Source organism: Sebastes fasciatus, chromosome 1 (genome assembly GCF_043250625.1).
Source record: "Sebastes fasciatus isolate fSebFas1 chromosome 1, fSebFas1.pri, whole genome shotgun sequence".
NCBI lineage: Eukaryota > Metazoa > Chordata > Actinopteri > Perciformes > Sebastidae > Sebastes > Sebastes fasciatus.
Window position 1 is genome coordinate 26,999,523 of NC_133795.1, and position 26,653 is coordinate 27,026,175.

The 26,653-nt window shown below is 38.3% G+C and overlaps 2 protein-coding genes across 19 annotated transcripts in view; both read right to left on the reverse strand.

The window, feature by feature from the left end:
* The window catches only part of tead3b (TEA domain family member 3 b), a 38,660-nt gene extending 28,632 nt beyond the window's left edge, over positions 1–10,028 (reverse strand). For 6 of the 12 annotated variants that reach the window (XM_074640765.1, XM_074640737.1, XM_074640758.1 and 3 more), the window contains exons 1-2: positions 9,844–10,028; positions 9,342–9,485 (exon numbers count right to left, since the gene is read on the reverse strand). The gene's annotated coding sequence lies outside the window, so the exon portion shown is untranslated. Of the gene's footprint in view, positions 1–9,341; positions 9,486–9,592; positions 9,742–9,843 lie in introns of those variants that run through there. The other 6 variants (XM_074640731.1, XM_074640744.1, XM_074640707.1 and 3 more) reach the window with 3 other exon arrangements.
* A 2,334-nt stretch (positions 10,029–12,362) lies between these two features.
* LOC141770799 (tubby-related protein 1-like) overlaps positions 12,363–26,653 on the reverse strand; it is a 41,004-nt gene continuing 26,713 nt past the window's right edge. For 3 of the 7 annotated variants that reach the window (XM_074640647.1, XM_074640655.1, XM_074640668.1), the window contains 12 exons: positions 24,591–24,723; positions 24,345–24,449; positions 24,105–24,239; positions 20,899–21,018; positions 20,603–20,773; positions 20,444–20,526; positions 20,150–20,314; positions 19,879–19,991; positions 19,663–19,771; positions 19,434–19,532; positions 17,892–18,063; positions 14,820–15,765 (listed from right to left, as the gene is read on the reverse strand). In XM_074640647.1, coding sequence (XP_074496748.1) covers positions 15,632–15,765; positions 17,892–18,063; positions 19,434–19,532; positions 19,663–19,771; positions 19,879–19,991; positions 20,150–20,314; positions 20,444–20,526; positions 20,603–20,773; positions 20,899–21,018; positions 24,105–24,239; positions 24,345–24,449; positions 24,591–24,723 — 1,539 coding nt within the window. In that variant the 3' untranslated portion in view covers positions 14,820–15,631. Of the gene's footprint in view, positions 13,091–13,162; positions 13,517–14,819; positions 15,766–17,891; positions 18,064–19,433; positions 19,533–19,662; positions 19,772–19,878; positions 19,992–20,149; positions 20,315–20,443; positions 20,527–20,602; positions 20,774–20,898; positions 21,019–24,104; positions 24,240–24,344; positions 24,450–24,590; positions 24,724–26,653 lie in introns of those variants that run through there. The other 4 variants (XM_074640661.1, XM_074640687.1, XR_012594629.1 and 1 more) reach the window with 3 other exon arrangements.

Here is a 26,653-nt window from a genome sequence, read left to right on the forward strand (position 1 = left end):
ATTAATCGTTTAAAGAGGACCTATTATGCGTTGGAGCTTTTTCCCCTTTCCTTTAGTGTGTTGTATAGTTTTTTGTGCCAGTAAAATGTCTGCAAAGTTATAAAACCCAAAGTCCACGCCAAAGGGAGTAACTCTCTCCCACAAAAACACTGCTCCTGAACTGCCTGGCTTGAAGTCCCGTCTTTTCTTCTGTAACATGGTGATGTCACCAAGTAACACACTTGCCTAGCGGCTACTTTGGCACACCCTCAAATAAAGCTAGTTGGAGCAGAGCTGGAGCAGAGTCCGAAGAATTTAGTTAGGTTGACCAATCACAACAGAGTGAGCCAGCTGACCAATCAGAGCAGACTGGGCTTTTCAGGAGGGCGGGACATGGGCGCAAACAGAGCGTTTCAGACAGAGGGTGAAAAGAGGTGCTGCGGCACAGCCAGTATGAGTAAAGTAAAGCGTTTTTTGAAGATTAAAGCATGTAAACATGTTGTACTAGAAACCCCAAATACAACTATGCACATGAAAGTAAGCATAATAGGTCCTCTTTAAGTAATTTTTGAGCTTCTCTATTGTGAGGATTTCCCGCTTCTGTCTTTTTCAAGTGGTAATAAATTGATTATCTTTAGTGTTTTAGGCTCATGATGAAATTCTGGTAGTTTTTTCACTGTTTTCATATAAACCAAAAAGAGCAATGAGAAATGAGAAAATCTCCAGATTAATGGTTAATGAAATCAATTGTTAGCTGCAGGCCTTGTCCCAAGCACAAACCTGTATGTGTGAGTGTTTATTGAAGGATCTTGACTGACTGACTCCCACTTTAACACCAAAATCAGGGACACACCTCCCTCCCGTTCTCTGGGAGTCAGGCCACGAGAGCAACATGCTACAGAATTCCAACGTGCAGCAGGAAAATAAACGCTCTAAAACTATGCGCTTCTGCACATTCATTCAAACGCCACCATTCATGCACCACAATCCCTCTTCCCATTTTCCCAGCCCCGAACTGAGCGATCACATTGCAGTCGGTTTTCAGCAATCGGCTTATCTCCGCTCCGACTCCATCCGCGAACCGACCAGAGTTTATTGGCACCGCACTGAGTTTCCTTTTTTCTTTTTTTCTTCCTAGACGGGATTGTGTGCAGTGAAATGTCCCAATGAATTCCAGTAATTCTACTGAGTCACTCTGTCGGGTCACATGGAGGAAAGCTGCCGGTATAACCTAAATCAGGAAAGGGAAACCAGCGCAGGCATTTGATTAAGTGTGCCACAGAGCGTAGGAAATCCCTTACAAACACCTACAGGCAGGAAAACAAACAGAGCCTGTGTGTTTCAGTGACATTCAGGAGTTGACACAATAACACTTATTCACTCAGAGAGAGATTATGTGCCACATCTTTATTCCTCGATTCTATCTTCCACTGAACATGAGCTCATCTTGATGCACCAACCAGATGGGTTTCTACTTACGCAGTGGAATTCAAAGACGACAGTGGGGCAAGACCTTGAGTCAAAATGACTCTGTCATGTCTCGTAGCTTTTATGGCCTGATGGCAACATCTCCAGCCGTCTGGTGAGAAAGGAAGATTCGCCGAACGTCCCGACTTTCAAGACCAAACAGGATGGATCATAGGAATATACTCAGAGACTAAACATCCCACCGTGAGAGCCATGCGAGCCCATCGAGCTAGGACAGTAGTATAAAAAACAACAGTGTGTGTGCAGTGATTGACTTTTAAAGTGTTGTACTTCTGCTGTTAATTGCACTCACATTATTAGTTTCATTCTCAAAGTGTTTCCTAACTTCAACTGTGGTTTCGCAAAGCAAATGAGTTTCAACAGAAACTCCTCCTTGTGAGCAAAATAACAGTCAGAGAAACTCTTATTTTAATGATGTCAAGACGGCCTGCATAAAAAAGCATGACCTTTTTGATGTTACTCGTTAAAAATGCTGTAAATACCAAAAGGCAACACAACAACAAACAAATACAGACAGAGGAGTCGGTGCAGAAAAAACGTCTGGTGCTTTTTAGATGGTGGGACGGAGCAGGAGCATCAAATGACAACAAGTAAAAGAGGCCACCATGTTTATGCACCTGGTCCAAGATGCTTAGAGTCACATTTGGTGCTTGGTGTTAAACAGAAAACTCATGTGTTGCTCATGTGGGCATCGATGTAAGATATCTCTTGAGAACGGTGCACCAGCTGTCATTGAGCATCTCGAGCATATCTTTGTTCTGCTGTACGTCTCCACTCAAAAAAAGCAGTAACCTGGTGAGCGCTAAAGCTTTAACAGGTTAACATATTAAACATGTGGTTTTTCTGGAGATCAGATAATGTGGACTAATGTGGAGTTTTCAATTTTCTTTTTACTTTTTTAAATGCATCAGAATCAGAGGAATCTAACATTGTTATTCACTAAGTTTGTGCGTATGTAGGAACGTCACGATACCAGAAATTTAGTAGTTGATGCCAATACCAATAAAATTCCACGATTCTTGATACCCAATTCGATACCACGGTAAAAATGAAAAACAAAACAATAAATCCCATGTACTCCAACATCTACTCCTTAAATACCGTTTGCATACAGTTTTTTAGCAATTTTATTATCAACCCCTGAACACAATTTTTTGAACACATCATGATAACGTTATAATTTACCTCTGCCTCATACTCATTTTTACTGAATAGAGCTTGAACGCATCATAATGTAACGCATAACTTAATGTAACCTCCATATGTTGCTGTTAACTCTGTTATTTAGCCAAGCAGGACTGTGCTGCCCACCGGCTGCTAACGTTACTAGGTCTCGTGCGGCCGATTTCAACACAGATTTGTTGTTCACAATGTAGTATTATCAGGGAAATTTTCTATCATCCCCGGGACGATGGGACGACATTAGTCTCGAGCCCTGATCCACGGTACCTACGGTACCTGAGGTACTGCAGAAAAACAAGCACCGTGACGTTTTCAGAATTTTGGCATCGACTTGGTACCAAAGTATCGGTTCTTGTGACAACCCTAGTATAGTATAGTAGTAGTATATAGTATTAGTAGTAGGAGCAGTATATAGTATAGTAATATATCCCTAGTATAATGAATTTGTTTTGATGCTGGTGTCAATACAATACAATAAAAGCACAATAAGAATTTCATGTAGATAAAACTTGGTAACTTAAACCTGCATTAATAAGTTATCCTCCTCTTTTAGCTCTGTTTTGTTCTCCACCAACTCTCGAGGGAAGTATTTGTCTCTTTAGCTGCTAAATGCTCCACTATGTTCACCATCAACTGTGTCTGTCTGCTGAGCAGGTAGTGTACAGTGAATTTATCAGAGGTTTTTGCTAAAAACAATGCTGATGAGAGGATTCAGACTGAACCAAAACAGTAAAGTCGTGGGTCGTAAAAAACAAAACAATGAACTGAAAGACGTTAAAATGCTCTGTAAAGCTATAGGTGATAATCCTCCTGGGATTAATCACTACAAATTAGTCCTTTCATGTTAAACATAGCCATTAAAGCTAGAGTTGCTTTAAGATAGCAATTAAAAGTATTATAAAAACAAGACATTCCTGTTACTGGTTTTTGATTCATACAAATATGTTGTTATTTCTTGTTGTCCCAAAATATTTGGTCATATGAAACACAAACACGACGTTGAAAATCAGCCTCCCTCTCCTATCTGTAACTCTGTAAACCGCCGTTACCACGACTCAATTCTCCTGACTCATCATGTCGCAGATTGTTAACAGATTCCCTTCAAATCTGTCTCCTCCACTGTCGAGCCATCGAGTCTGCTTGTGTTTGTCTCTCCATCACATGCCTACTGGCGTAATGTATGTGCCTCCGTCTGTTTGTTAACCAACACACTACGGGATTTGTTCCTTTCTTTCAAAAATGCAGCCTTTTGTTAAGCTGCTGCTGGAGTTGGGACACTTGTTGGCAAAGAACAGATCCCCTGCTGGCAGCCCCAAGCCCCCCTGCTTAGCCCAGAGTTAAACACACCTCCACCCAACTTTTATACACAGTAACAAATCCAAACTCCTCCACACGTCTTGTTAAGGTTGAGGGGCGCTCACAGATGTCACAGTGAGACCCCCTCCTCCACACACACACACACACACCGACAGCCACACAAACACACTCCTGACAGGGGAAACAACAGGACTTGGTGGCAGAAGGAGCAGCTGCTCTCTGAGGTCAGATTACAGATAAAGAAAACATTTTAGGTTGCAGGCCAGGAAAGCTGCTCTCTGACAAGAACAGGAGACGCTGCCTTATTCCTCCTGACACGCAGAAACGCACACAGATGCATTTACAGTGAATGCACATGTTTAAATCGATTACTGCTCTTTAGAAATTAAAAGGCGATGAGCTGCGTGCTCAGAGTTTTTGCCGCCACTGCCTTCTTCAGACAGCACGAGCCCCATCTCCCCCCCCAAAAAAGCCTCCCCTCCCCTCTCCCTCTCTGTGTCTGTGTTTGGCCCTAATAAATTCTCTGCAGCTCCTCCAATAACTTCCTCCTACTTCCTATCTGGCACGGCGCTCAGGAAACAATCAGAGCTGAGAGTGAGAGGAGGGCTGGACAGCCAACAGCTCACACGGCAAGAAGGCAAGAAAAGAAGAGAGGCAGAGGGAAAAGTTGAGACACACACACACACACACATGAACACACACCACATGCTCTCCTTGTCAAGTCAAACATTTGCAGTTTGATACCAGCTGCATGCCCAAGAAAAACAATAATGTTCGGAGCAACGTCTTGCACGCAAGAGTGAGAATGTGCGAAGGCGATGTGAGTTGGAGGAATCGGACATGCTGTATGTTTTTAAAAGTATTTACACCACGAAACGCGCCACAACTGATTCTTATTTGTTGTTTTCTTGTAAACAAATCACCCCACACTGAGGTATAAGGAGAGGTTACTGGTTTCCTAAATGAGTCACTGAGAGACGGATGAATGAGTATCACACGGCGAGCCAAGGCCCGATTCATTCATTCATTCTGGGTGCTGCTGCCTATGTGGTCCACCTTGAAACGTCACACTTTCATAGAATTAAGCCTAAATCCATCTGAAGAGGGAAAGACTGACACAAAACGGGGCGAGTGCGCCAGAATGCTTTTCTTTTTTTCTTTTCTTTTTTTTTTTTTTTTTTTTTTTTTACAGTACTGAATCAGCATTTTAATCGGAAATTTTCCAGAGAAAGCAGCGGAGAAGCCATCCCAGCCTGAATTGGTCGTTTTGTGGTGAGGGGAGCGGTTTGAAGCCATAATCTGTGAAACCTTTAAGACATGCATAACTTTTTGCAGCAGAATGCACCAGCCAATAACTCATCCGAGCATATAAATCGTGGAACAAGGCATTAAAAGAAGCCATGGCTTTGATCAGGGCCATATAGAGGGGATTTTCACAAGGAAAAACTAAGATTAGATATAAAAAATAAGCTGAACCGGAGAGAGGAAACTTGTTGCACATTTAATGTATGTACATACACTCTTATAAAGCACTCTTAAAATCACTGGGGCACCTGTGTTGTTTTTTAGGGCCGGGCAATATATCAATATTATATCAATATCGTGTTTTGAGACTAAATATCGTCTTAGATTTTGGATATCGTAATATGGTAAATGTTGTCTTTTCCTGGTTGCATTACAGTAAAGTGATGTCAATTTTGAATTTACCAAACTGTTCTAGTTGTTCTATTATTTGCATTTACCCACTTAGTCATTATACCCACATTACTGATAATTTATCAAACATGTCATCGTGAAAATATTTTGTAAATCAAGATTTTTGATTTTCTCCATATCGCCCATCCCTAGTTATTTTATATTAGGAGCGACCAAAACGAGTAACTCTGTGCTGCAGAAGGAGATCATCCCCCCAACCGAAAACACTCTGAGGGATTAAAGGGGTTTCACATGAGTGCCCTTGGGTCACTGGAGCTCCAGCACGACACACACACACACACACACACACACACACGTCTCTGAAACACCAGACGCCGGGCCTCAGCGAGCCCTCATGTTATCTATAATGGAGGCTGGAGGAGCCCACAGACGCTGGCACACACACACGCCCACGCAGACGTTTCTTTTTCGAGCTCTTCCTCTTTAGAGAACATTACTGTGGGACATCACTCCTCTCGCAGTCGGTCGCCAGAGAAAGAACAACTAAAACGTTTAGCAACTTGGGGACAGCTGACACAAAGGCCATACTGTTCTAGGCCACTCCCCGGCTCCTCCCCTGAGCAGTCCGAATGGGAGGCCAGAAAGCTTATCTGTTAAAACCCCTCATGGTTTGGAGGATATGTAAACATGTGCAGTGCATTAACGTGAATATGATGTTGATGAATTGTGTCTTTGAGAGTGGGGTTTAAAGATAAATCATGCAGCACATTTGTTGCATCACGGTAATAAACAGCTCAAAGCGCAAACACGCTCTTCATCGACACACAACTGCACTCAACCAACCGCTGCTAGTTCGACTGCATATTGTATTCCAGATTGTCATTAATGCCCCTTCTGCTGAGAGCTGCAGGCTTTTTCCTCTAAGGCCCCCTCTGTGTGCTCACCACCACGCAGACATAAGTGGTATTTGTTCAGATCTGGGTTGACAGAGGGGCAAGTGTCCACCATTTGGAACGAGCACTTGTGGGGATGGTGCTAAAAGGCGACCAACGTCTGCACAAATGGGCAAAAGCTCATTAGTGCGGGTTTGACACAAACGGGTGAAGCTGCTTGCTGACAAACGGTCAACAGACCTGCTGCCTGAGTAAACACTCCGCAGGGCAAAGGAAGGGATGCACTTTAGCAGCAGATATGAACTGAAATACCTCCACAGTTTTCTGATTAAACTTTTAAAAATCAAAAACATCACAGGATAACAGATTTTTTTTCCTCCTTCCCGAAGAGAACACATGCTCATTAACTCTTCCTTTCCAACAAACGGCCCCAAGGAACACAGCTGGGGAGTAAAAAAGAGAGAAAACGGCCACTTTAAGGGGATATTACCCCAAGTAATCTAATTGACCTCCATGACACGGGCCAAGCTGTAAAACTTTCCCTTCACATTTAACTCTCACACGGCGTGTACATGCTAAATCCACAACGGCTGAGAGACATAAAGTACGTTCAAGGAGAAGAAGAAGAAAAAAAAGACCACATAGTACATTGGGAGGCCTGATGCATTCATGCTGCATGCAAACAATGAGGGGGAATCTGTCGGAGCAGCAGAATGCTTAATCCTTTCCAGATTTACCCATCAGCATCAAAATCTATTATTAGGCATCTTGGCGTGTCTCATTTACCAAGGACACATTGTTTGGTCGTGCTGGTTGGTCGTTTCGTTTCAGAACATCATTTCCACATGTTAATGGAAAGTAGTTCTCAAACTGTGGATTTTGCCTCTCAACCGTGACTTAAACATGATAAACTGGAAAAGAAAACTTGCACTATCTGATCATCTTCTTTATCAGTGTTGCATCACACCGCCTGCGTTCAAAAGAGCTCGCCAAAAGCCTGGCGTAGTTACACTCACAGCCATGTGGATTAAAGGCAGAGCTGTTGTAAAAAAAAAAAAAAAGCTTTGTTTCCTCACAAACTTGGTGAAAATATAAAAAAAAAATGTATGAAACGTTAAATGAAAATATGACATTGTGCAACCGTATGGAATGTTGTTGCGGTAAAAGCAATACAGTAAGAGACAGACAGAGACGTTAACAGGTTATTCAGCTCGCTGTGACGAACCTGACAGACTGCATTCTGTTGTTTAGTCAAACCTGTTGACGGCCACTGATTTGCCTCTCTGCTGCTCATATGACTGTACGAATACTAACATGGTGTCGTTTTTTTTTTACATTTTCTTATCAGTCAAAACATTTGGCTAGGTCAAACAAAAAAAAAAAAGCTTTACCCCGAGCCTGAACTAACAGCACAGACTGAGAGCAGGTGTAGCCCGAGGTGGCCCTCGTATAATTAGACAATTAGCTGGCATTCATATCCGTGCATCGCAAATCCTCACCTATGAATTATGTACTTAGTGGGACTTTGCAGAGTATCATCGCAAGGCCTGGGCTTTGGCACAAAAGAAAGAAGTGAAAAGGGAAGAAATAAAGAAAAGAGATAGATAGATAGATAGATAGATATTAATCAGCCGATTGTTCTGTGAGTATCCAAAGTAAAAACACTCCTTATGCAGATCGGTCCCTTTCAGATTTTCATATTACATATACTATATTACTGGATTATTTTAATCATGTATCCTGTCTTGGTGAAGCTATCTATTTTACATTTAGCTGCATATAACAACACATCATATTTCATAAGCTGTTTGTGTACCGGTAGGCTAAGTACTGTATCTAGAATCTTTATCAGTAAACTATAGCTGTCAAATACTGTAAATGTATTGTGGCTTAAAAAACGTACAATGTTTGCCTCTGAATGTGAAGTTGAAGAATAAGCAGCATGAAATGGGAGTGCAATCAACTTAAATAAAGTGCTGGAACAAGCTGACAAAGAATATAAACATGATACTTTCAGACAGTGTAGATAGATAGATAGATAGATAGATAGATAGATAGATAGATAGATAGATAGATAGATAGATAGATAGGTCTTTTTCAAATATATATAATGGCAAGATAATATGAATTAGTTACATGCTAAACAAAAGTTATTAAAAATTTAAATAAAATATTTATCTCTCACTTTTTCTGGGTTCAGAATTTCTTCTAAATTGACAAAAGTAGGATTTTTCTTTTTGATTTTTTTAATTTTCATGTACAGTTGTTTTTGTGATAAGCTAATAAACTAATACAGGTTTAGTATTTCTAAATATTGTCATAATGGCAATGATGTAAAAGAGATCCTTCTTGGTATGCAGACGTGTAGTCCCAAGCCTAGGCTTTACTTTATATTTGTCATGAATATTTGTTTGTATATTTATAAATCTGCTGCCATTCTGTGGTTTTAACTTTATACTAGGCTTATATATTGTGTTCATAAATAAAGTTTGTGTTTTTAAAGAATGTGTGAAAAAAAAAGTTTTGTTTTCTAATCTAAAACTATAGAATAGTAAAATTATATTTTGTTATTATATATTAATAATATCTTGATAAACAAACAAAAGAAATGCTGTGAAAATGGAAATGTGTTTATTAAATTAAAAAAACTAAAAAAAACTAAAAAAAACTAAAGAGAAAGTATGAAGCTAAATCTTCTTTGAAACATTTTATTTATTTGTAATTTTTTATTTTTCTTTGTCTAATAAATCCATGTGTATACTGCTGAAAGAACAGGAGATCTTCCCTTCATGTAACTCTGCTGACAAATGAAGAAAGTTGTCTTACCTTTGAGATGCAGAGGGTCCAAACCAGACTGAAGTTGTGTGTATTCCTCCAAATGGCTTTTAGTTTCTCTGTGTCTCTGTGTCTCTGTAGGTTAAACTGTTGGATTCCTCTGGAGGACCGATGGATGATGATCCAGGTATGAAACTGTGCGAGACAGAGAACAAACATATTGGCCTCACTTTCTTCTGTGCTTGTCAAAAAAGATTGTCTTTTTTTTTAGTTAATAGTGTGAGTCAATGAGCCTGGGCTACCGGTGGAGATCTGCTGGAACAGAGGCTGTCAAACATATCCCTGCACACTGGGAAAGTCAAACACAATAGACGCTCAATCTGCAAATGTTTTCTTCCCTCCCAACTGCAGGGAGCTCCGCGGAAAAATGTAAAAAATGACAATGATCTGAAAACTTCACCGAGACAAGCGGCATGAAAAAAAACTCTCCCAGAAAAAAACAGAGAGGCTCTAAAGTAGAAAGAAGGAGAACATTTAGTAGGAGAAAACTTACCTTTTATTTTTATTCTGCCAAGTCACCTTTCTTCTCCTACAATGAGAGCAGCTGGACACTTTAGTTAGTTTCTTATAATTTGGCGCCTTGTTGTTTTCCCGTAATATTTCTCAGAGGTTTGACAGTATAAGTGGAATGTTAAGTATGACTTTGGTATGAAATCAACGCACTACACTGGAAAACGAAGGGGGAGGGAGAGAAAGACTGGTGAGGAGGAGCTACTGCTGCGCGTCAATCAACAGGGAGGGGGCGGGACTTAGCGACAGGCCACGCCCACTAAAACACCCTGCTGCACACACAGTGAGCTGCAGCTTCCTGCCACTAAACCAGGCTCACTACACACTTACTACACCAGTGTCTCAGGGAATAATAACTAAATGCATCTAGACCTATTATAAAACAAATTCTCAGGTCCATTCTTACTCAACCCATCAATCTCTAGATCTTCATCCTCCTAACTTCCTCACTAGTAGAGGTCAATTTTCGATAAGATTTAGGGGAACCAAATTATGGAGTAGCTTTTCACATCTATCAATAAACTGTTCATCTGTCAAATGTTTCAAAAGTCGCTTAAAGGGTCATTTAATTTAATTTAATTGCTGTCTTGTAATTGCTTTTCCCCATGTTGTCCATGTATTTGTTTTTATGTTTTTTATTTTTTCCCACTCACAATGTTGTTTGGTTACGACTGCCCAGAAGTCTTTATAGATATTTAAATCAATATCCTCCTCACAAACACTAACCATACACTTCCACGTAACACACACACTTATCTTTTTTGATATATTTACTGTATTGTTATTGTTGTTATTATATATATCTTGTCCTAATTGTTTGTTATCACTATTATGTAGTCATATTATTTCTTTATATTAATCTTGTCCTAATTGTTTGTTATCACTATTATATAGTCATATTATTTCTTTATATTAATCTTGTCCTAATTGTTTGTTATCACTATTATGTAGTCATATTATTTATTTATAATAATCTTGTTTTTTCTTCTTCCCGTTTGTTTGTTTGTTTTCTTTTTCTGTAGCTGCTTGCTAATTTTGTATTGATTAGTACATGGACATTTGTGATTATATTCTTTTACTTTACTGGTGATCCATCAATTTGTAACCCCACCCTATATAATTATGCTTAAATACCAATAAAAAATTGATCAAAAAAAAAATGTTACTTAGGTAAAAGTACACAAGTGTTAGAATCAAATTAACTTGAAATACCAAAAAGTAAATATGCAGAAATATCCATTATATCACTGGACTATAATTAGTGATGCATGTAAAGTATGTCAGAATTACAATAAGTTTTATTGCAAAGTAGGTTATTCACATGCAAGTTTACTTTGGTGTTAGGTGCATACAATAAACAACAACAATAGTAATAATATACAATAAACATATTAAGGGGAAAAAATACAGGCAGGTACAGGGAATGCAAGAGTCAAGAACATAAATATAGAATATAAAAAGTAAGATAAAATATTTAAAAAAGAATAAAACAAATGTGTACACGTATGTAAACTTGGAATGAGAGAGTTGTACAGTTTTGTGCAGAATGTGCAAAAGTATTGATCAGTGGATTTGCAAAAAGTTAATTTATGTGTACATCACTTTAATGTTGCAGCTCGTTAAGGTGGAGTTTATCTTAACAAATGTATCTACTGCTGTTTATTCTATAATAATACATCATAATTAATTTCTTAATTAGATGTTGTATTACTAATCTGAATCGGCAAAGTAAATATCAGATAAAGGTTGTAGTGGAGTAAAAAGTACAATATTTCCCTCGAAGATGAAGTGGAGTAAAAGTATAAATTAGTAATTTCCACCACTGCAAACATTATTTTCGATTTCAATGGATTCCAAACATACCACATATGTCAGGCTGAATTTGGAAGTGTTTGCAGTGTTGGGAGAACTACTTCAATTCTTGACTTAAATAAAGTATTAATACCACAGTGTAAACAACTCCAATTGCAAGTTAAAGATTATTTATACTTATGTAAAAGTAAAGAGGTATTAATCAACAAATTGTTCGGTGAGTATCCAAAGTAAAAACACTCAATTTGCAGAATGGTTCCTTTCAGATTTTTATACTATATATATTACTGGATTATTTTTATAAACATGTTTAACATATAGCTACACTTTAATCATGTAGCCGGTCAAGGTGAAGCTAACTGCTTTACATTTTACTGGATATATAACAACACATCATATTTCATTAGCTGTTCATGTACCGGTAGGCGATGTATATAAAATCTTTTTCAGTAAACTACAGCTGTCAAATCAATGTAGTGGCTTAAAAAAAGTACAATGTATGCCTCTTAAATGTGAAGTTGAAGTATAAGCAGCATAATATGGGAGTACAATTACCTTAAATAAAGTGCTGGAACAAGTTGATAAAGAATATAAACATGATACTATCAGACAGTGTACAATAAGATGATTTTTCCAACCTTAAATATACTTAACTGGAAATAAAAGGGTCAAAACTGGAAGTCGATAGACTAGTCAGAACCAGAAGTGTCATTATGACTGCTTAAATATTTTAATAATTACACATCACAAAGGTGACTCACCGTTGCTACTTATGTACGTTGTAATAGGTATTTTACACAAGTAAAATTGTCGGACTTTTATTTCTCTATTAGAGCAGTGACACCCATTTGAATACATTTTCCAGCACTGTGTCCATATGACTCCTGAGTTCGCTGTAGCATTATTCAATTTAATATAATTATGAATTATGCTGTATTTATTTTAATTTTGCTTCTGGTATTTGTGTAGCCCGTTATAATTATACACTTAACACAGCATGGTTTGCTTTTTTAAATAGCAAATCAAAACTGTAGTTGGATGAATACAATTAGTTATTTACCAGCTGAGGTAAAAAAAAAAAAATGCAGTAAATTAAAAATGATCAGCCAATCAGATATTATCAGACTGCTCTTATAAGTACCACACTTAAATACACTGTGTATGCAAATAGACAATAATTGTTTCACTGAATAATTCAAAAGAAAAAAAATGAATTTAGTGCTGCTTTTTTCCATCTCTTAGAACTAATTTATGAGGTAAAAGTCTTTCAATAATCACATCACTATAAACAATATGAAGTTAGACCTTGAACACGCGTCTGTCCTGCAACAGCTCCTTCTGTTGGTCAACAGCATGGTTGCAACATGTGAACAGTAGGTTATGTATTCATCCAACACTGAGACACTAAAGCACAGCTGCTGTATATGCAAATAGAATGAAAATGACTCACTCGTACAGTAAATGCTCTAATTGTATTAGTGTTTTAAGAATGTCAACAGTAATCTTGACAGTAGATGCACTAATTGTATTAACGTTTTAAGAATGACAGCAGTAATCTTGGCAGTTGTTTAGCTGGAATTCAGATTAACAGAAAAAGACAATGAGGGAGGAAGGAAGAAGAAGAACTCACTTTACAGCATCTGTCCAGAAGAGCTGCCAGCTTCAGGCTTCATTTAATCTGCGAGTTTGGACAACTGCCTGAGCAGGTTCAGGCAGAATACACACCTCTTACTCGCTCTCAAGGCCCTCGGCTCAAACAGGTTTTTCCATCCGGAGCAAAGCTCTCCTCTCAACATGTCAGACAACTACAGCAGAACAGCGTGGGTGTCTCTCAAAACCTGCAACTAGAAGGAGTCTTTCTGATTATCTGCCAGCTGCCGGCTCACAGAAGATGATATACGGTCATGAAAACAGATTTTTAGAACTGTTTTAACAGATCACCAAATCCCAGAGGGCTTTAAATAGGTATTATGTGTGATTTACTCCTAGTATAGTTTGGCATTTCAAGAACACTTACAAAATCCATGTATGTGATTTTTTTTTAAAGCTTATTTTTTGTTTTTATTTGATAGTAACAGTAGAGATACAGACAGGACATGTAGGGGGACGGAGAGGGATGAAGAGCAATAAAGATCTCTGGCTGGAATCAAAGTGGGGACGTTGTCTTAACATCTTAACCAGTTAGCTGCCAGACGCCTAAAATCCTTGTATTACTTAACAGGCGTGTAGTTGAGATCAAAATGAAGGCACAGAGTACAAAGATGGGTGTGGTCCAAGCAAAGGGGGGTAGGAAGTGGGGAAAGGGCCTTTTGGGGCTGCGTGATATGGCCAAAATGTTCTGTCTCGACAAAGACGTTTCATATCTCAATAACGATATACAGTATATCACAATATAGTATGTTTTCTGGTAATTCAATAAATAAATAGTCCATTGTGAAATAACCACATGGTAAAGCCTATTTTTGTATACTCCTGTGTGAATTAAATACTTGACAAATGAAAAGTACTGAATATTTTCTCATTTAATTAATAGTTTCAAGTGAAATTATAGAGAACAAAAATGTATATTTCCAGCTATACACTGTTTACATGCATGCACGTTTGATTTAACAGAGTTTGATCAGATTCTTTCGGAGAAATTTGAGTTAGTATGTGCTTGTTATTATCATTAGACGACATGATTTTGTATCACGATATCTCGATATACGATTTCATCACGATATGATTCCATTGAAAGATGATAAATCATCATATTGAATTATCGCTCAGCCTGAATAGTTACTAAGAGCAACAAGAAAAGATTGACAGAACATGTATGTATATAATGAATGTTGACTTCAAAGGATTAGTTTAGTTTATTACATTTATTTGTCAGGAACCGTGTACAAAAACATGAATCTCATACAAGGAGAAGAGATGTACCAGATTCCATCTGCAGCCCCTGGGCAGGTAGCAACAGACACTAACACAGCTAATGCAATTAATACAAATGAAGTTCAAAAGTTCACATGCTTCATTAAATATTAATTTTACAATAAGCCTAGTAATGTAACAAAGGCAGTGTTCAGAAAAATAAATTTTACAAAATGTTGGAAACAAAAAACACATAATAGAAAATCCTACAGGAGCTCAAATCATCTGAGATCACATGTTAATACCAGATACTAAGAACTAAAGACACTCCTATGACAAAATATTACACATCTATGTATGTTACTCTAACAATGCCTGTTTCAAAGCACTAAAATGTTTCTATGTATATATGTAAATGTATGTCTGTTGTGTAAAATAGCTGTTATGAGACTTAATACCTGTTGTCCTTCAAATAAAAGTATGTTCCTCATTCTTTTAAAGCTATCAGTTATTTTGTGAGAGTAACAATGTGTTGTTGATATCTTAGTGAAATCTCCCAATAAAACCTGATTTTTGCTTTGAAGAAACAAGACTTAATTTTTGGTGTGTTTGCATTCCACAGTCACATCTGCCATAAGACATTAGTGACCTATTGGTACTTTAAATACACATCAATACAATACAAAACAGCACAACAAAGACAAAACATAAAACAGTTTAACATCGTTTTATGATGTTAGTAACCGTCATCATTCCCTTAAAAAACCCTTAACTCTCCAGTCACTGAAGTCCTTTGAGGTGATGAAGTCTTCTGAGGTTTCCACTGAGTTGCTGAGACAAAAATAACTCTCCTGTGCCATGCCGTGCAAGATCAGATGATAATAAGAGGCCATTTATTTTTGTTTCTCACTCCTGGAGTGAATTATACGCTCATAAAGGCGACCGCGAAGTGACAGGTATTGTCACGTTCGAGGAACCATCATTCGTTATCGCCGCCTATTACGGGAAGTGTTAAAGGCGAGTCCAAAGAGATGTGTCGTTGTGATGTGGGCGTGGGCGTGTTGCAAACTGGTTTCAGTGTGAGTAAGCAACTGGGGATCTGTCTGTTATTCGCAGGCGATTTTGCCATCAAAGCTGGAAAGCGCGATGGCAAAGGCCTGCACGGCACACATCGGGTAGTTGTAGTCCAGCGTGAAAATGTCATCAGCTATTCGACCAAACTGCATCACAATGTAGTCCACTGAAAGAGGCAAGGAATTGTTTAAATAGGTAGGAGGTAGGCAGGTAGGTAGGTATATAGGTAGATAGGTAGGTAAGTAGGTAAGTAGGTGGGTGTTTAATATTAAGTAATGAAATGCCAAGTGAAAGTTATTAGAAAAGAAACAAGACTAAGGCGACATTCACACCAGATCAGGCGTTGTGGCGAAAACGCAGGTTATTCCATTCATTTTGAATGGGGGTAGTGCGTTTGGGCTGCTGCGGCCGCATGGGGGGCCGGAAAAAAACGCAGTGGCCTGCGGTGGAAAAGTAGTAACAGAATAAACTTTTGGAGAAAATGTAATCCAACGTCACGCTGTGGTGGCCGATCACATAGCCGGCGATCTAGAGCTTTACTATTAAATGGGCCATTAAAGTGACTCTTCCACACCACCGCAAAATCGTACGGCGAATCACTGCAATGCCTGATCTGGTGTGAATGCAGCCTAAAAGTATACTCTACAGCCATGCTAGCGGCTCTGTGAGGCTGTACTTGTACACCGCTGCTTACTGCTAAATGCTCAACATGACAATGTTAACATGCTGGTGTTTAGCAGGTTTAATGTTTACCACGTAGATCGTAATTTAGCATGTTAGCATGCTAACATTTGCTAATTAGCGCAAAACACAAAGTGGAGTTGAAGCTGATGGGAATGTCATTAGTTTTGCAGGTATTTGGTCTAAAATGGGAACACCACCCAAATTAAGAATTCCAATATGTTATATCCATGGCCTAGAAAAGTTCAATCACTATTTGTGCACATGAGCTCCTCTCTCTCAAAGCCAGAAACCCAAGAAGTAAGTCTCAAATTTGCGATGTCATAGGGTATAAAGTTTGGAGCAGCTCCATTGACAATGAATGGGAGACTGATTTTATGGACCCACAGAATGTTTGTTTTCTTTTTTATACACAAATGAGTTTTATTCTATTGTAGTGTTGTCAGTTGTGAAACAGAAAATGTTCCCATATACTCAGATCATTCCTCTGGGTGCTCTCAGTGTCATCTAGAACATCTCTCCAAATTCAATGTCTATGGAGCAGCTGCACACTCTATAACCTATGACATCAAAAATGTGAGTTTTATGTTTTACACCTTAGATTTGTTCATGTTTACTCATGTTCATGTTATTTTTTGGACTGTTTTAGTTCATAGGAATAACATGTATGAATTTTGAAAATGGGCGTAGTTCCCCTTTAAACCAAAGTGTTGGACAAATAAAACATTTTGACCACACAAAAAGTCACTTAAGTGATTACAATACAACCTGAGGAGAACATGAATATCTGAACCAGATTGTAATGGCAGTTCATTCAACAGATGTCTGGATATTTCACTAAAAGCCAAAAATGTCAACCTCATGGTGGCACCAGAAGTCAGGTGATCACCAATGCCAGTAGGATTTGTCCTCTGGGGAACATAAATTTCATGGCAATCCTTCCAGCTGTTGTTGAGACATTTCAGTCTGGACCAAAGTGGTGGGCTGACTGACACTGCCATCCCTAAAGCCGTGCGATGTTATTCACCAGCACATAGAACATGATGTTATTATCTTTTGTGCTGTAATGTTGATGTGAGCTCTCATAGTGTCCCACTTCTTGTTACATACATTTTATTCAATAGCAACAACAACTTATTTTTCTGGCAGCTTTCAGTCTGTCACTTATTTCTAATTGTGTCAGAATTTCTTGTGAATTGACCAAAGTAAGTAGTTATGTAGTTCGTAGATTTCATGTAGTGGCTTGTGTGATCGGACAAAAAACTAATACAGGAGGCTTGTTATTTCTAAATAAAAACTGTTGGCATAATACTTGTGAAATTATTTTTGGTATGCTGAAGTGTAGTTCCAGTTGGGCGGAACAAAAGGTTTTGTTTTGTTTTTTAATCTGAAACTGTAGCTAAGCATTATGCAAACAATGGTAAAAATAGAACTTTTTTTTGGTTGTTCATGATCTACTTATAGATTTAAATCTCATCGTTTCCAGAATGATGACTTGGCAGTAAACTGCTTTATATTTCTTTGTCTAATAACTTAACATCTAGTTATAGAAAAAAACAGTAGTTTGCCTTCATAGACAGATAGATAGAAACAGTGGATGAGAGTACTCACAGTCTTTGCTATGGACTATCTGGAAGTTCTTGATGGAGGCCTGGGTGACCCTGCCGTTGAAGTTGAGCACATGAGACGCAGAATCTTCGTTCCACACAGGAGTCTTGTTGTGAAGCTCGATCAGATTTTCCGTCCTTCTATTCTGGTGCCTTATCAACAAGCCGTCACATTCCTGCAGAGAAATGGCAAAACATAAGTCAGGAAAAACACCAACTAAGTGTAATATGATTTTACATGTTGCTCTCATAATAAACAGACAACATAAACAAGCTCTGAGCAGTATGGATATAATGTGTTGTCATTGTCTGACTTTGCTAATGAGGTCAAAACTCCAGCAACACTTATAGTATATACGTAGAACAACACTATTGTGAGACCAATGTGTGGTCATTGGCCACAAGCTGAAACACACTGGTCTTAATATAAACTTGTTCTATATACTGCAAGTGTTGCTGGAGTTTTGACCTGTTCAGACTTTTTCCCTTCTCCATGCACTTTGGAAGTAGGTGAAGTTGTTCCAGAAACCCCCACTCTGCTTCTACTGACTTTGCTAATGAGTCATCTGATGGTTTATGCTCATGAATCAACAAGTCGAAATATCCACAGTTGGAGATGCCGACTTGATAATCCCAATTACACACTTTTATATCAATCTCGGAACCCATTGGCTATCGGTCTGACGACAGATAAGTCTCTGGGGATACAGGGCTATATTTCTGGGGTTCTGGTGTAGCCAACGGATATCCGGGCTAAGACTTCCTTTTCCGTGCGCTGCTCATTGTTTACAGTCCGATTAGCAACTTGAGATGCAAGACTGGAGTTTGAGTTAAGACACGACGTGTACGACCAGATGGTTTCACAAGTAGCCAGTTTACAATCTCATTTTAAACCAATAAGAATCCAAATCATTGTCAGACGATAGCCGGTGGGTTCCGAGATTGTATTTCAGCCAATGCGTTCTGCATCTTCTGCTCTCCGCACGGACTGTTTACCTGCATCCGACCAAAGCCTGCTCTAATGTGATTGGTCAATTCTACGCAGACTACAAACGGAAACCAGAACGCTTCAGATTCTGAAATCTTGTCTTTTTGCCTAAAGATTCTACATATGAATGCAGAATCTGTTTATAGAGATTACTCAAGGGATAATGTACAGATAGCGGGTCATTGTTGTGAAAGAAACCCCGACAGGATCCGACGCAAAGCGGAGGGGTCTCTCATCGCCCAACAATGATCCACTAGCTGTTCATTATCCCCTTTATTACTTCCTTAAGAAATCAATAACTTGACAAAAAAACGGTCCACCCGAGTCCGACATCAGAACTGCGCCCATAGCAACGGTCTGCTATACATAGCAACGGTCAAATAACAGACCGTAGAACGCCGGGATTGACCAATCAGTATCGAGTATTCAACAACGCTGTGTAATAATTTTACATAAATATCAAATGACACTTTCTGGTGTAACACCCTTGGTCTGTTCAATATTTATTTAGCAGTTTTTACGTTCTACGCAAAGCAATACAAATCAAAAAAATCTTACATTTCTTGGTCGGAGAGGAACTCGATCATTGTCCTTGTCCATTCCTGGAATGACAACCGTCATCCTTCTGGGTCCTTTCATCCCTAACACATTTGTTTCCTAATGCCAGAAATAAGTCAAATTAAGATTTATTTTTCAAATTGTAAAACTTTTGTTTTGAAATATACCCTAAAACAGCATTCATAAAATTCAACACAGATAATTTATGATGAGCTGTCTGATAACTCACATAAATGATGCCTGCTAGCTCCTGCCGTGCATTTGACATGTCTGGAAGAGCCCTATCTGGATTCAGAGCGTTGTCAAATACGGTGAACTTAGTCCCCATTAAATTGGACCTAGACAGTATATTAAAGAATGAATAACTCACAGTAAAAGAATACTTGGCTGATATTACACATTTTGTATGCTACTTTTGAACGAATGAATGTTTTTAGCAGTGTACCTCAGCTTTCCAACAAAATTCTCTCCACCTCTCGATAAATCTGTGGCATCAATGGAGATGAGGTAATTTGAAGTTGCACATTTCTTCCTTTTCCTCCCAGCCAACAGGAATGTCTACAAAGAAAAACAAATAGTCCTGTAAGATTTAAAGAAAGAGAGCAATCTAATGTACACAAATCCCTTAATGTACACAAGGACTACTCATCCACTGACTGCAAAACTAAATCCCGAAACTGTGAACTATCAAACTGCAATGAAGAGAAACCCCTGACCTTCTTTTCGTTGTCGAGGTGAATGTAATACGTCGGGTAGAGGCTCTTGTCCATCCCTCTCTGGTCTCGAGTCACTCTGCATTTGATGGTCGTGCCCTGCGGAGCCGGCTCCATCACAAACTTCTCCAAGTTATCAAACTCAATCTCAGGTGATGGAGGTCTGTCCTGGTCAAGAAGCATAAATAAATTCATGTTTAATCTCTCACACTGAAATGAAATGTTGGCTTGCCTGTATGACATGAAATGACTAAACTGTCTTTTTTATTTATGGGTGAATTGTGAGATTTGAGAAACCTTTTTCTTCTTCCCTTTGCCTTTTTTCTTCTTTGTTTTTTCTTCTTTTTCCGAGTCGGACTCATCGCTCTCTTCTGCCTTTGCTGAAATATATACAACAAAAATAGTTAGATACTTGTTAGCGACTCAAAAGTAGGATAAAGGTACTGGTAAACGTGCCCTTCTTCTTTGTCTTCTTGTCCTTGTCTTTGTCTTTGTCTTTGTCTTTGTCTTTGTCTTTGTTTTTGTCTCCTGATGTTTGGAACATGGATGCGGAGCTGGTGGTGGATTTCTTCTTTGATTTGGTCGACTTTGTCTCCTCTTCACTCTCATCACTGTCTGATTTGGCAGCTGCTCAGGAGACAGGAGCAAAGATATGATTTTCGGCAATAACAACTCCGTATATTCTCAGCGGGGAGGTTTCTTTTGCAAACCATAAAGTTCTGAGTAGTGCCAGTTTATCAAAATGTAATCACCTTTCTTTTTGCTTTTTGAGTCTTTTTCTCCGTTTATCTGGAACATTGAAGCTGGCTCTTTCTTCTTGTCTTTCTCCTTGGACTTGGACTTCTTTTCTTTTCCATCAGAATCTTTGTCTTCTGAAAAATTTGAATTTCAAAAATGTTATTATCTGTCCTTGAATGTGATACCAAACTGGAGAATCACGTGAGCACACACTGAGGAATTTAATAAATTTTTTTCAAAGGCAAATAATGTAAATCTCATTCCTTTGTGTATTACACAGTGGAAAAACAAATCCCAACTGTAATCAACCAGCAAGCAAGGGTTTGATACCGGGACAGATTTGTAAGAACATCATTTTGTGTGCACTTGAGAACGTGAGTCGGCCTCAAACTTCACCGGGACCCGCCTATTTGTTTGGGTCATATCGTTTGAGAACAAGGATAAAGCTGATAAAGCACACTGGGAAGCACACTGACATCTCTTGCAGATATTTGCTCTGCTCTGTCATTTTATCGTTTACATGCAGGATAGTGGAGCACATATCTTAGAAGATATCAAGGTGAAGGATGCAAAATTCCTGACTCAAATCTAGTGGTACATGTCTTGTGTCCTCAAAACCTCGATTACACTCACGATACTGTCAACGCTCGCTCTTAAATGGTGTTCCGCAATGAAGAATCTGCCCCAACATGAACTCATATCTCGACTTGCTGACTGATCACTGCTCAAAGCTGTCTGTGTAGTTTTGGCATTAATGAACTTTAGGAATTGAAAATACGTGGTTGGAAATCTGCTTCGGTAAGCACTTTAGTGGAGCATGTCTAGTAGTCACTGGTAAAAATAGCTTTGACAGGTTAGTCTAAATGTGAACTAGTCATAGAGTGTATGCCATTTCTTAACCAAACCCTTCATCTAAATATATAGTGTGACTAAAAAATTCTGAATTCACAAACAAGAAAGCTGATATTGGAAAAAAAAAGACTAGCTACAGTAGAAATTACAACACATTGTCATAGCTACGTTAACATAGAGCACTTATATAATTAAATCCATTTCCATGGTAACCATAAACCGAGCACCTGGCTTTCTTTTATTTTACAGGAGGAGCAGGGAGCCACAAACACAAGTTAGAGCAGGTATTCCTGAAATGACTGACGGCTGATGGGAGGTGGAGGAAGGTTAAATTAAGCTCAGAGGCAAGAGCTCTGGAGATGAGCCAACACAGTAATAGAAAAGAGCAGCAACACTCTGGGCTATATCGTAGAGTCATTCAGTGTTGAAGTGATAATCAAGACATATCTGCACTGATTCACTTACTTGATTTTAGTTCAAGGAATAATGAGCTACACACATGGAAATGTGTTCCTACCTACACTGTTAAAGACAGCTGTGTCATATAATTAGTGAAATTATTGCTAAGAATCTTTTGTTCCGATGCACCGGATGAATATTTCAGGACTAAACTGGTCTACAATCATGCTGATGGCTAAACTAAGGCACAACAGTGCTTTGAGCTAAATGCTAACATCAGCATGCTAACATGCTTACAATGACAATGCTAACATGATGAGGTTTAGCAGGTATAATGTTTACTATGTTTACCACCTCAGCTAGCATGCTAATATTTGCTAATTAGCACTAAATACAAAGTACAGCTGATCATGATGGGAATGTCATCAGTTTGGCAGATATTTCAGCTGGATAGACTGTTATCAGGTCATTAAATGGTGCGTTATCAGTGGTTATAAGCCTCATAGATGTGGGTCAGTAGGGGCCTGCTACACCCACTAGTGGGTTTTGTCATCTATTCACATGGGCGTTCACAGAAAGAAGGAATAAAAGAAGACGACAGCGACCTCTAGGGATGGTAGTAATTATTACAGGAGTAAAAGCGGAAGTGAGGAGCTGTAGTATTGACAGCGTGAGACTTCCAATCGGGGGCGATAGATGGAATACAAAACACAGGGCTTTCAGCATCCTGTATGAAACAAACAATGTGAAGTTATCTTTGTGTTCACAAGCGTTAAGTTTCAATTTAATTCAATTCAATTTAAGCCAAAACATGCTCTTTTCCCCTAAACTCAACAAGGTTGTTTTTTTGCCTAAACCTAAAGAAGCCATTTTCGTTTTCACTTTTACAACATAGCAGGCGTACTAGGCCCCAAATGACCCACATGTATGGTGCTTATAGCGGGCGATAATGCACATTTAATGCCCTGATAACAGTCAAATTGGGCAGATCTTTGGTAGTATTGGACAAATTAATAATTTTGACCTGATGATATCACTAGATGAAAAGTCAGAGGATCACCAAAGGTATCACAATTCACCCTGATGGGAACACAGATGTCTGTACCAAATTTCATGGCAATCTATCCAATAGTTGGCATTTAACCACAAATATCATCCTCATGGTGGAGCTACAGTATTGGTCGGGGATCACCAGAGTCCATAGAATCTCTGAGGAGCCAAACTCTGAAGAACTAAAGTTCAATGGCAATCTATCCCATAGATGTTTCAGTCTGGACCAAAGGTGGATCAACCAACCTACTGACCAACATGGCCATCTCTAGAGCCATGACGCTAGCGTAGCTAAAAAACAAAATGCTATTTGGACCTACCAAACAGCCTCGGTGTGTCCCAAAACTTTGAGTCGTCTTTCAACTCCAATTGACACTGAAGTGGAGAACCACAGCCTCACATGTCTCTTTCATTTCAGTTCTCAAGCTGGAATAAGACTCAAGGTTCATTGAGTCATTCAAAGTCCTTATTATTTGTCACTAGCGTTATATGTTAGAAAGCTTGTCGGCTAATCAGTGTTTTCTAATATACTAATTGAGAATGTGTTCTACAGTTAGGAAAAAAACAACCTTTAAGAGTCAAACATCATTTTCTCCAGTCCTCCTGCAAAGTAAAAGTGCTACAAAATGCCACCGAGAAGTCTGGCCAAACACTTCCATTGTTAACTGTATAGTAGAATTAAAAAGAAGATTGTCAGGATTTGACCGTTACAATAGTTTTAATGACATTTTCCACAGTTGATTGCTTAAAGGAAAGCTACTCACTTGATTGTTGTGTTTTGTTGCCTCTGCTACCAAGTCAACGTTTCCACTCACTCACCATCACACAATAAAATTATTTAATCCTCTTAACAACATTAGTCTGGTCTCATAACTGTTGTTTAGATTACACCATTAATGCCTTTAGAAAGCTGTTTTACCTTTAGATTTAGATTTCTTTTCTTTGGCAGTGGTTTCAGATGGAGAGCTGTCCTTTGTTGTCTTTTTCTTCGTCTTCTTTTTGGGGTTGTCTTCATCATCGTCATCAACGTCGTCGTTATCTGTGCCTGAACTTGCTAAGACGGAAAAAATATTCAGTATACTATTATTTTTTACATTTTATTTCTAAAATGCATCAAATTTTTCACACTCTCAGTTTTGACGTGCCACTAATGACGTACCTTTCTTCTTTTTTGGAACACTTTTAACTTTCTTTTTTGGCTCTTTTTCCTTTTCTGGGTCTTCTTTATCTTTTTCTGGTTTCTTTTTCTTCACCTTCTTTCCATCTATAATGTTGATAAGGAAACAGCAGTGTAACCAATGTGGTTAGATCACAGTAGAGATAGAGAAACATGCACAACATCACAGTTTATCTGCTTTCTTTGTAGGAAATGCTTAAAATACAAAGTCTCTTTAAATTCCCTCACTTTGGATGGCAGTACCTTCCTCTTCAGATACATCTTCACTTTTCTTAGTCTTTGTTTTTTTGGGCTTGGCCTCTTTTGCATTCAGTTTAGCTTCTGTTTCACCATTTGTCTCATCTTTCTTCTTCTTCAGCTTCTATGGATTTTCTTGAAAGATACAAAACAGATTATAGGTGAGATTGAGAACTGGGAGACAAAAAATAATCTTGGAATAATTACTAAAATATAGCAGCATTTAAAAGATCTTTATCATTAATAACAACTCACCATTACAAAGCCAGATGTAAAGGGAAGCGAGGGGCAGAAAGGAAAAACATATTTATGATAATAGTACTGTTACCACTTCTACAGCTATTAATATTATTGTTAATTGTTAATTTAATGCTCAATAGTTCACATAAAACTTTAAAAAGAAGATCCTCCCATCAGTGCGGTAAGAAGGTCATACTGTAATAAGGAATGTAGTAGTCAATATGTTTAGTTTCTGGCAAATCTGTATGATAAGATGCTGATATCAGCTTGTATTTATGGTTTAGGTAAAGGAAGTAGCGATGATACTATACATGCAAACTTGCATTTTCTAGAATAATAATAAAAAACATTTTTAAATCTGTTTTTGATAATACAGTTTTATAACACAAAAAAAACAAGTTACAAAAGTATTTTATTTAACTCAAGCCTCCGCCTGAGTTCTAAGAAAATAAATGCATCACAATCACAGTAAATCAAAAACACACGTTACATCACCCATATTAGAGGACACAAGACGGCAAGTCCATTAATTTATAAAATAATAAATGAGTTTACCACTGAGGACAATATAAAGAGATTCAGGAAATGTATTTGACACTTTCTTGTCTGTTCTGTTTCTAAAATAAACTATAGTTTGTGAATATTCTGTCTGAATGTAAATATTCTCTTTCTTCATTGCCTGCAATATAAGCTTCTCCTGGACCGTCTAGACACAAGCTTGAGGTGAAGACTAGAGGGGGCTCGAACTTCTGACCCTTAATCCTCTCACGCATTGTGTTCTTACATGCATTTGTCAATATAAGGATTTTATATACTATAAAATAGTAAAATTATGTAATTATAATGATGCAAGCATTTCATATGGGTGAGAAGTCTGAAGACTAAGCCAGAGGCAGGAACAACGTGTCACTGACCCAAGTCACAGAGAAGGAGGTCAGTGCGATCGCGGGCAGCGGAGACAGTAAAGGTAATCCTATTAGATGTAGATCTTGCATCGATGGACGTCTATTTGTGTTCTCAGACAATCCACAACTCAGAGTTATGGCAGCAGATTTATCATTGGTCATATTGTAATGAATTGTTTTGTTAAAACTGTCAAATGTCCTTACACTCTACCTAAAGGAGCATACTGTTTTGACATGTTTTGAATATAGTTATTGGTAGAAATGGAATATGATATAAATAAGTATGTTTACTCTATAGTGTATAATCACACTGAAAATAAGTATTGTGTTTTCGTTACCTTAATGAGCCATTTATATCTACATATGGAGCGGGTCCTCTTCACGGAACCGGCTGCCATGTTTCTACAGTAGCCCAGAACGGACAAACCAAACACTGGCTCTAGAGAGGGCCATTCGCGTTTTCAAGTTTTCGCGTCGGCCACTTTAGTTCTCCTACACGCTTGGCACGTGGGAGAAGTTTCAGTTGGTTGCGATCTACAAACCTCACCGCTAGATACCGCAAAAAATCCGACACACTGCACCTTTAAAATAACGTATCTGAATCTCTGCTAGTGACCTTTATGCATTGTTTTGTAAATTCTGGACGAGCTGACACATATGTTGCATAATTATTGCAATTCGCTGAGAGGATTTAACGAACAGATTCATGAAATGATGAGTCAATAATCACCTTCAATATTGGGTAAAAAGGAACAAATATTTTGAGTATATTTTAGTGTCTGCATTTGATGATGCAAGATTTGCTATTTGCTATTAGCTAAAGAATTTGATTAATCGTTGATATATATGGCAATACTAAAGGTAAAATAGAGTAGGTATTAAAGAAGGACATGCTGCTGCATATGGACG